General features: G+C 35.7%; 1 protein-coding gene across 1 annotated transcript; it reads left to right on the forward strand.

Moving 5' to 3' along the window:
- Positions 1–1,134: 1,134 nt before the first annotated feature.
- On the forward strand, positions 1,135–10,548 carry ankrd6a (ankyrin repeat domain 6a). The gene is made up of 14 exons (XM_057343099.1): positions 1,135–1,138; positions 1,779–1,879; positions 2,098–2,196; positions 2,797–2,895; positions 2,983–3,085; positions 3,167–3,261; positions 3,507–3,605; positions 4,799–5,095; positions 5,279–5,401; positions 5,640–5,753; positions 5,826–5,978; positions 6,112–6,225; positions 6,325–6,619; positions 7,549–10,548. The coding sequence occupies exons 1-14, from the start codon at positions 1,135–1,137 to the stop codon at positions 8,121–8,123; spliced, it is 2,271 nt and encodes a 756-aa protein (XP_057199082.1). The 3' UTR covers positions 8,124–10,548.
- Positions 10,549–10,692: the final 144 nt, after the last annotated feature.

Raw genomic sequence — 10,692 nt, forward strand, 5'->3', positions numbered from 1 at the left:
GAAAGTATATTTCTGTATACATGTAAGTGTACCAAATATTTGTCTATTTCCAACACTTTATGACTTAATTAATCATATTTATTCATTTATTGATTTATAAACATTCATCTATAAGTCCAATAATAAAGCTGATAAGATATCTCCGTTTTGGGAAAAGGTAAGCAATGTCTTATGAATGATTTTTGTTACAGGATGAAGGTTTGTTTATGTGAATCTTGATGTACTGTATGTACTGTACAGTATGTGTATGTGTGTGCGTTTATATACAATAAATTTGTGTATATGTATGTCTTTTGATATGATGTTTTTTGTCCCTCTAATTTCCTTGTTTAAAAATTTACATTGCTTACTTTGAACACCACAAGAAGAAGGTTATCAGAGTTTCAGGTTGTTATCACTACATTTTTCAAACAAAGCAGGAGAATGTATCCGGACCTGACAACTAAGAATGTAAGGTTCCCCTGTGTTCAATGAGAAAAAAGACACGCAGGACTCAAACCAATGACCTACGCATCATAAACCAAATGCTCTAACCACTAGACCACTGGGCTTTATGAATGGGACATGCTTAGACGTGAAGCCCTTCGAGGTTATACAGGGGGAACAGTATCTGACAGCTGAGAATCTTCCTGTCAGATCCCGTTCCCTCCGAGTTCCATAAGATACTAAAGTCATATGTGTCTTAAATGTACACTGCCGACTTTGAACACCACAAGAAGAAGGTTGTCAGAGTTTCAGGTTTCAACAAAAAATCACCAATGCACAAGCATTTTGCTGAGAGTACTTTGCGGTCTATGAATATGAAAGATTAGAAGTTCTTCCTGGCATGAAGATTTAATCTGTTTGTTGGATCATATAGGATATTATTCTCAATCCTTTTACATCAAGGCCATGTGTCCTATTTTTTAATGTAAATGTAATATTGCTTCCTGAAGCTCTTGTGGATTCCTGTATGTTTTTAGAATAAGGTTAAATACAGTACAGTAACATATGCAATGCATTCATTCATTCATTCATCTTAATATTTCCTCATAATTTAACATATACTATTTATAGAACTTAATTTCTATATAGTAATCATGTTAACTTTAAAAGTTGTATACATTAATATTCGATAATGCATTATTTACTAACATGGGTTTGAACAATAGCATGTCTATATATTTTTTGGGCTTTGACAGAATGTGTGTCTATTTGTTCTAACATGTGCCAAGCTGCAGCTATTTGATCAAACATTTGTGATGTTTTACTAAACCCTACCATGAGATCACACCGCTTACTCTTCAGCCTTATTGTAATCTGTGTCTACAGCACGTTTAATGTGTTCTTTGCTCATTGCAGATTTAATACCTTATGTTTTACAAAACAATCATGTGGTCCCTTCCGAAAGGTTTTTTAAGCCAGCTGTGTTGGTCCAATAAAAAAATCATCTCTGTACAAACGAAATGTACAATTTAACCATTTAAGGGTCCATTTATTTATTTGGCTTTATAAAAGAGGGTCATCTTGGCACACAGAAGCCGGAGACAGACATTAAATGAAAACAAGAGCTTAAGACACTTACATCTGATGAGTTTCATTCTCAGACAAATTTCCTCTTGTGCATCTATAATAAAGACTACAATGAATTCCTGTGCAAGGGATTACCCATGTGACTTTTTTAATGTCTGTATAGCCAGCTGGCCATGCGCCCTTAGTCTGTAAATCCCTGCGTGATGGATTGTGATGCATTGGTATATGATTTCTTTTATGTGAGCATGCGTGAATTGTTTTCTCAGGACGATTGCTGTCCAGTGCACCTGCTTTCACATACCGGTCACGCAGAGCAGAGATGCACAGTCGACGGCTACCGAGGGAGTCTGGAGGATGCAAACCCATGGTCTCATTTGTTTCTTTGTTTTTATCCGTGTCAACCTATTATTCCCTTAAGAGATTGATTCCAGATGCGATTAGACAAGAACTACAGATATATTTTGGGCCAAGGCCACTATTTGTTGCAAATCTTACAATGTTGCTGACTTATGACCTTTTGTAGCTTTTAGCTGAAATTAAATTTAGAGCAACACAACTTTGATGTGTTTAAATGATGTGTTTTAGGGTCACCAAACGGCTTTACACCAGGCAGCTGTTGTGGGAAACCGTGATGCCATCTCTGCCCTCATCCGTGGAGTCTGTGCATTAGATCTACAAGACAAGGTGTGTTCACATAATGAAATACTTCATTGTCATATACCCAAACACTTGTTAGATCATGCATATAGTAGACATTTTATTTGATTAAAGGACAAATTTATAATAATTTAAAAAGCGTATTATTTGGTAAAATACAGAAAAAAATAAGAAAATGGTAAAGTAGGAAACCAACTTTTTATTTCACATTTCTACAATTTTTCCTTAAAAACCCCCCAGTAATTTTACAGAATTTGTAAAATGTAAAAAACGGAATTGTACTGTTTTTTTTTTTTTGCATTTTTGAAATACGGTCAAAAACGTACAATTATAATAAAATATTACAAATTTAAGGGAAACTGGAAAAACTTTTTACAGGGAAAACCTGTTATTTTACAGTTTAGTTCTGGTGCCCCAGCTGCCAAAAAAATTCAGGTTTTTATTTCTGAAATACAGTCAAAAACATTTAAATTACAAGAAAAGACAACAAATTTACAAAAACTGGTAAAACAATTTATTATATATACATTTTTAATAGTGTATTGTGTAATAAAAATCTTTAGCTGCTTTTAACTTAATATTCGTCAATGAAAATTTGATCAAAAGAATCAGATTTTCTTTCAACAGGAAGGCAACAGTGCTTTGCATGAAGTATCGTGGCATGGCTTCAGTCCATGTGTGAAGCTGCTGGTCCAAGTTGGAGCAGATGTCCTTGTTAAGAACAAAGTATGTAGATGTCATAAACAGTATTTTCCAAATAACATTTAAATCATATTTGTTGCTTAACAGTGCTTTCTGTTTTATTTTGCAAAGGCAGGAAACACAGCACTACATCTGGCGTGTCAGAATGGACATTGTCAGACTGCCAGAATGCTGCTACTTGCTGGAGCTGTGCCCGACAGCAAAAACAATGCAAGTGCAATCTTTTACATCAAAAACTAGAATAGCAAGAAATTGGCTGAAAAGGAAAACGAAACATTTCTTCTATTCCAGACAGGTGACACGTGTTTACACATTGCTGCTCGCTACAATAATTCATCTGTGATTAAGATCCTCTTGGGTTCCTCATGTTCCATCGCTGAGAAAAACCAGGTCAGGTCCTTCAACACTCCATCAGCAGTATGATCATATGGTTTAGTTTATTGTTATAGTACTGCTGTGATTTTCTGAATTATTTCAAATAGATAATAACAACATTCAAGAAAATAGCCCAACTTTTTCTTCTTTATTCTTAAGTGAATATTAATAAAAATTGAGATTGATTCATTTATAATTCACAATTTTTAAGAAATAATGCATGTATTTTGTAAATTGCACATATGTTTTGGATCTTACAGGTTGGGGAGACGGCGTTTCATGTCGCTGCTGGTTTAAACCACAAAAAAACTGTTAGTTTGTTACTGGAAGCTGGAGCTGATGCATGCATCAGAAATGATGTAAGTTACGCAGTCTAATGGCATTAATCTATTGTGTTAGTTATTAATAGATCTACCCCGTAATGTAAACTTCTGGAGATCCCTGCTGAAAAAAAACAACGAAACCCTGCCCAAAACCAATATACAATTGAATGGATCTAATGGTTATAATGAGAATTGTATTGGTTTTAATGGAAACTATAATTGTCTAACTATTGGTTCATAACCCTGCTGAAAAAAAACAATAGAAACCATTAAAGATGTTATAATGGTTTCAAAGGGATTTGTACTGGCTTTAATGGAAACTGTAATGGTTCTACTGGAATTTGATGGATCCCCCTGCTGTAAAATGTTATATCCTATTTGTAATAATGCCCAAAACACACTACAAAAAGGAATTTTGTAATGGTTTCTATTTTTTCTTCTTCCAGTAAAACCACTACAAAATTCCTTTTTGTAGTGTTTTGGGCATTATTCCAGTAGGATATAACATCGCACCAATAGAATACATCACACACCAGTAGACACCATTACATTTTCTATTAAACCCAATACAATTCCCATTATAACCGTTAAAACCATTACAACTTATGGTTGCTATTGTTCCCTGCTGAAAAAATCAATAGAAACCATTAAAGACGTTATAATGGTTTTATTGGTTTTAAAGGGATTTGTATTGGTTTAAATGGAAACTGTAATGGTTCTACTGGTATGTGATGGATTCTATTGGTGGGATGTTAAATCCTACTGGAATAATGCCCAAAACACACTACAAAAAGGCATTTTGTAATGGTTTTAATGGAAAAATCTAATGGTTCATAATGGTATTTTATTGTAAACCATTAGAATTTCTGTAATGGTTTCTGTTGGGGTTCTATTGTTTTTTTCAGCAGGGTTTTTTCAACATGGATGTTTTTTCAAAAGGATCAAATAACATACCAATAGAATCCATCACATACACATTTCCATTAAAACCAATACAATTCCCATTATAACCATTAAATCCATTTCATTTTCTATTGTGTCTTGGAAGGGTTCTGTTTTTTTCAGCGGGATACGTGCACTCAAAACCAATTTTTTAGTTTGTTTATTTTAGTTTATTCATTTCATTATGATTGACGCTATCAAAAGACACGCACCAGTTAAAACAACTATACTACAGTAAATTAATGCTTACATATTCTTTTTCATACACATGTTGAATATATCAACAGGCAGGACACACTGTACTTGATAAAGCTCGGGACAATAATAATCGAGATCTGGCCATTCTTCTGGCAAAGTCTAATCAGGTGTGGGCGGATATTCCAGTTTCTTTTTACCATTTAGTACCAATTCTTTGTACTATCCAATATTGCATAAAAACAAAACAAAAATACAAATACTCAAAACAAAAGCATCTCTTTTTGTGTTGTGCCCAGGTCCAAAAGAAGAAAAAAAAAGAGGTATTATGGACGCCGAGCATCCCCAGAGATCAGGTCCCGCAGGAGAAGCTGCAAATTTCAGATAAGGTTCAGTTATCTCTTTCATCTGTGGTGCTGTGGATTCATCATTTATAATATAATTGGGGTCTAGGGGCCAGTGAGAAGAAGTCACATGACCACTAAGCTTTTATAACCCATTTGAGACCAGCGGTCATGTGATGGTTTGGTCTTTAAATCCTTCTTAAACTGAGTGCTACAATTATTTTGCAGAACTTTACTGAAGTGGTTGAAGCCCAAGCACAAAGCGGTGACCATTTACTTCACAACATACAACCGGAGGAGAACAAAGTGAGCCCTTGTATGAGGAGAAAGATCAAGAGATCAATACAGAAGGTATTATATATGTATTTTACTACTATATGACTTTTTTATATTATATTAGATGTGGTCTGGATATGCTCTTCATATCATCGTGAAGGGATTTATCAGAATCACAGAGCTGTGGAATAACTTTATAATGCAGTACATTTTATTTAAGTATGATATTAAGAGAATTATCTTACAAAGAAATAAAAAAATGCAAATAATTATGATTGCTCTGACAGAAATGGCTGTTTAGATGATCAGAAAGTTTAAACATGTTTTCCAGAAAGACTGCAGCTTTTACGAGGAAGACGAACTTCCACATGGAAAAGCCTTTCAGCTTTATAATTTATACCGAGACAAAGATGGACAGATAAAGCAGGTGACATTTGAGCGATTAAATACAATGCATTTGCGTGTTTTAAACCTCTTAACCACTGACTTCTGCAAACAGGCTCCTGCAAAGGACTGTTATTGTAAGCCCCTCCTCAGAAAACTTGAGAATAAACTGAGAGCCACAGAGATGGAGATGAGATTACAAATTCACACTGTTCAAGAGGAGATGAACAGCAGACTGGGCAAAGTAGAGCTTAAAAACAAACGGCAGGTTTGTTGGTATTTCACCAAATTTCAAGCAAATATTATTTTGTGATGTTTTATGAAGTGAGAAGTTCCATATATGGAAAAATCATGAGAAAAAAACTTCTGAAAGCTGCTGAAAACGTTTGAATTCTGTTCAGATTAAAGTGCTTGAGAAACTCACACAGGAGCACGTGTCCGCCGAGAGGATGGAGTGTCATTATCGGATCAATCAGAGAGCTACCCTGGAATGCATGGAGGGAAAGAAAAGACAGGTACAAGTTGTACCATACAAGAACCCAAGAGAAAAAGTTTTCCAAAGTTTTTCGCCAATATCAGGATGATTCAACAAACTGAAGTTTTGATCTTTCAAGCAGGTGGCCACGACGAAGGAAGTGAAAAGCTGGTGCATGTCTAAGATTCAGGATCTCGAGATGCGAACGCCTGAGACACGACACTATAAGCTCCTGCGGTCTCCATCGGTGGATGATTCGATGGACACAGAATCAGAAGGTCTGCCTCTGCTTTCACTCATCTCGGAGGAGAGCTCCAGCTCACTGGCCACATACGTCAATGTGTTACCCAGCCCAGGAGCGGGTGGGAAGAGCTTTGAGTTTGAGGACGCCCTAGGGAGGAGACACTATAATGCGAAGCGAAATGGCTCTTCAGGTTTGAAAAATGCTTTGAAAAGAGAATATATATATTTACACTGTATAGAATATATACAAATTATATAAAAAGTTATGTAAAAATTATTATGTAAAAATATTGATAAAATATTATATAACATGATATATTTTATAATATTTATACAATATTACAAACATAAATCAAAAAATTTAAATTATTATCTTTGACTTCAACATATACAGGTCTTAAAGGGATAGTTCACCCAAAAATGGAAATTCTGTCATCATTTACTCACCTTCTTGTCATTTCAAACCTGTATGACTTTCTTATGCAAAACACAAAAGGCAATATTTTGAAGAATGTTTGTAACTGAACATGGGATGTACCCATTCGCTTGCATTGGTTTTGTGTCTATACAATAGATGTGAATGGGGAGGGGGCTGCTGTTGTTCGGTTACCAATATTTTTCAAAACAACTTCTTTTGTGTTCTACAGAAGAAATAAGGTCATACAGGTTTGAAATGACAAGAGGGTGAGTAAATAATGACAGAATTTTAATTTTAGGGTAAACTTTCCCTTTAAGAAATATGGCCTTAGTAAAGTATGCCTTTATTGCATTAGATAGCAAATCAAGAGGGGTCTACAAACTTATTTTGAAACATGTTTTTAGATCTTTTTGAAACTACATTTTAACTAACCTGGTAGCTCATCACATGAACTATGGAAATGTTGATAATTGTCAAAAATATATATATTTAGAAATATATATATATAGAGCAACTAAATTCGTTAAATGCATATATATATTTTTCTATTTAGCATTCAGTATGCTATTCTCTAAATGAAACCTGATTAGGTTTCTTACTGTATCTAACCCTGCATATTTCATATGGTCGAAATTAAACCAGCAGTATCCAATCATCCACATACACTTTGTTTTCCTAACATGTCTTTCCATATTTACACAGATGATTATGTTAATCTGAAACATCTATCCATATTTACACACAAGCCACTCTTGGGCAAGCTGGCCACCGCTGACCCCCAGTGGGAGAGAACAAAACTGCAGAGAAAAACTATGGCAGACGTATCAACATACAAGGGAATTGACCGCTGTGACAGCAGTGCCAGTAACAGCCTGTTCACATCCAGCAACTTGAGCAAGCAATTTACTGACAGTGATACAGATACACTGTCCGGCCCAGCCGGGAAACACAGCAAACATTTGAAAAACAGAATTAAAGCGCACCGCACACACACCCAGCAGGGCGGCGCCGTGTCCACTCTAGAGGTTTTTGCTCAGGGACCTGCGGATGCCACCTTCATCCAGGAGCGGGCAAACTTGCATGCTGTGGAAGTGACTCAGCGTTTCTTTGAAACGGTCTCCACGCAGCTGGAACGCTGGTATGAGAGGAAGATTCAGGAGGCACAAAGGGTGGTGGAACAGAAAGCTCTGCAGGACAGAGTCAGTCTGCTGCAGAAGATCAACACGCTGGAGGAAGAGCTGCAGAGGCTTCGCACTAATACAGAGACTAAGTGTTGATCTACATGCATACTATTCTTAATTAAAGTCTCTTAAACTGCACTAAAACATTTTTCCAGGTTGCAGACTCTGTCTAGAGCCCCTCCATCAGAGAATCGCCAGTTTTTAACGTTTATGATTTGCTCTTTTTATTGGAAGGCGGAACCTCCCTTTTTGACTTCATGATAGAGTGGTGCAGAGAATGAGATGACTTTTTTTGTATGCAAACCCCGGAAGCGAGTTAATATTTTAGCACTTCCGGTTCCATCGCCCCAAAGTCAATGGGTTTTTTGAATGGGTTTGTGGTAAAATGCCTGAAATAAGGTCTGTGATCAACAAAACCTCTAAATATTTTCACGTTGTAATCTATGACATAAAACACACCAGTTATAACCTGCTGGTGATTTTTTAAAGCTTTATTGTGTCTTAAAACAGCGGTTGCTAATAAGTTGCTAAAAGCGACTACGGCGGAGATGAGACGCCATCGTGCATATAAATCTCACAAATAATGCAACATGGGCACAAATCTCTAAAATCGTGGATGGAGATTCATTCAGAGGAATTACTTACCAGGAAACACGTTGATAATTTTTTGAAAAAGTTGTCGGAGGCTTGGTGGTGGTGACGTTGATATTGAGCGACCATAGTGTAGTCTGTTTATACTGTAGCATCATGTTAGCTTTTTACTTCTGCAGATTGTATTTAGGCTTCAAAAGTAACAAATGTTGTGTTCATTTGTAAAGATGACCTTGATAGACAAAACGTGTAAACATCGTAAACCTTTGTTAATCACAGAACTTATTTTTTGCGATCTTCCAAGTGTCTATGGGGAAATTGCATAGGCTTTTGGTCGAGGGAACCAGTGCGGCACTAACTTCCGGGTCCGACAAAAATACATAATCTATGAGGTACAGCGTCTTGTTAATATCTTTGGTTTTTGTCATTATAAATTGTTCACCTTCTAAAACCTGTAACAATCTGAACAAAACTGGAGCTTTGTAAATATTTTTCCGAATATTTTCATTAGGCTACCTTCTTTTGAATGTCAGGAATTTTTGGTCACAATTGAAGTACTTCAGAATTACAATATACAGTACTTTGAAGTAAACTTTCGAGAACCTTCATGGTTTTTTTAATTTTATGTCTAGTGATATTTTAGGATTAATACTTAATGAGATTACAATGACAAAATTTAACATTTTAATATTTATTTTAAATTACATATATTTCAATATTTAACAAAGGACTAGCGACTCTAGAACTGCTCCTGGTGTAATGGTAGGCCTACTTATATATACATAATAAAGCATTATTGCTTGGACATAAAATATTGATTTTATTTAATTAAAGGTGATTTTTGCTGAAAATGTTTGTAGCTCTCACATGCAGGAACCTATGAAATTAAATATTGCGAGTTAGGCTCCTGGTTTGTATAGACATGTCTGTCAGTTTACATTAGTAATGGCCAGATGAATAGACAGTTCAGTAAAGACATGTTTTACCCTGGACTGAATCACAAGTTGTTGTGAAACGTTGTTCATTGTTCAATATTGTATAATTGTTCAGTCTGTGTAACTGTACATACAATTTTTTTATGTTTAGATAAAAAAATAGTTTGTGTGTGTTCTAGTCAAAGCTAAAAATGTTTGAAATGTTGTATAACAGTTCATCATGATTCATGACCCACGATGACCTGTCTACTTGTGTTACACAGTCCAACAGTACCAGAGTGAATCTCCAGTTTGTTAATGTCATTGATTTTTATATTTGTTTATTTATTTATATTATTATTTCATATTTTCATATTATTTTCAGATGTTTTGAGGTAAAATGCTGTTCACACTATTCTTTACCCCATTCACACCCTAAATCTCAACTCTGTAAATATCCGCAGGTGCGCTGGAATCTCATCATCTCCAAACAGAGATCGGGGCTGCATGAGCTTGTATTGATTGAAATGGATCAGAGTAAAGTAATCTATCAGCATGGTGGATGTCCACCCCACTGCCTCCAACATCCATTTTCTAACTCCACGCCCCCAATGCTTTTACACGACAACACATAAAAGCCTGTTCCAATGGCTACAGCTACACCTCTCTGTGATAGGCTATAAAGTGTTACACTAAATATGTTAGGTTATTTCAACCAAGCGTTGGGTCAAAAATGGGCAAACCCAATGGTTGGGTTAAATTAACCCAGCACGTGGCTTATATTTGACCCAACAATGTGTTAAAACCACCCAGCATTTTGGGTTGAAACAACCAAACAGGTTATTTCATAACCCAATGGTGGGTTTGTCCATTTTTGACCCAACGCTGGATTTAAAATAATCCAACATTTTTTTAGTGTGTACAGATAAAGTAATTGCATGCAAAAAGCACAGCATATTCTTAAAGCTTACAATTGCATTCTTTTACATGCAGACTAAGAAAAATATCTACACCAAAAAAAGAGTTTGTTCGGGTCAAACAGGGACAAACCAAGCCATTGGGTTGCAAATAAACCTAGAAAATGTCAATATTTTACCAAAGCAAGAGTTGAAACAACCCAAAACCACCCAGCATAGGTTACTTTACGGTACTCAACTGTT

The sequence above is a fragment of the Triplophysa rosa genome, linkage group LG10 (assembly GCF_024868665.1).
Source record: "Triplophysa rosa linkage group LG10, Trosa_1v2, whole genome shotgun sequence".
NCBI classification, from domain to species: Eukaryota; Metazoa; Chordata; class Actinopteri; order Cypriniformes; family Nemacheilidae; genus Triplophysa; species Triplophysa rosa.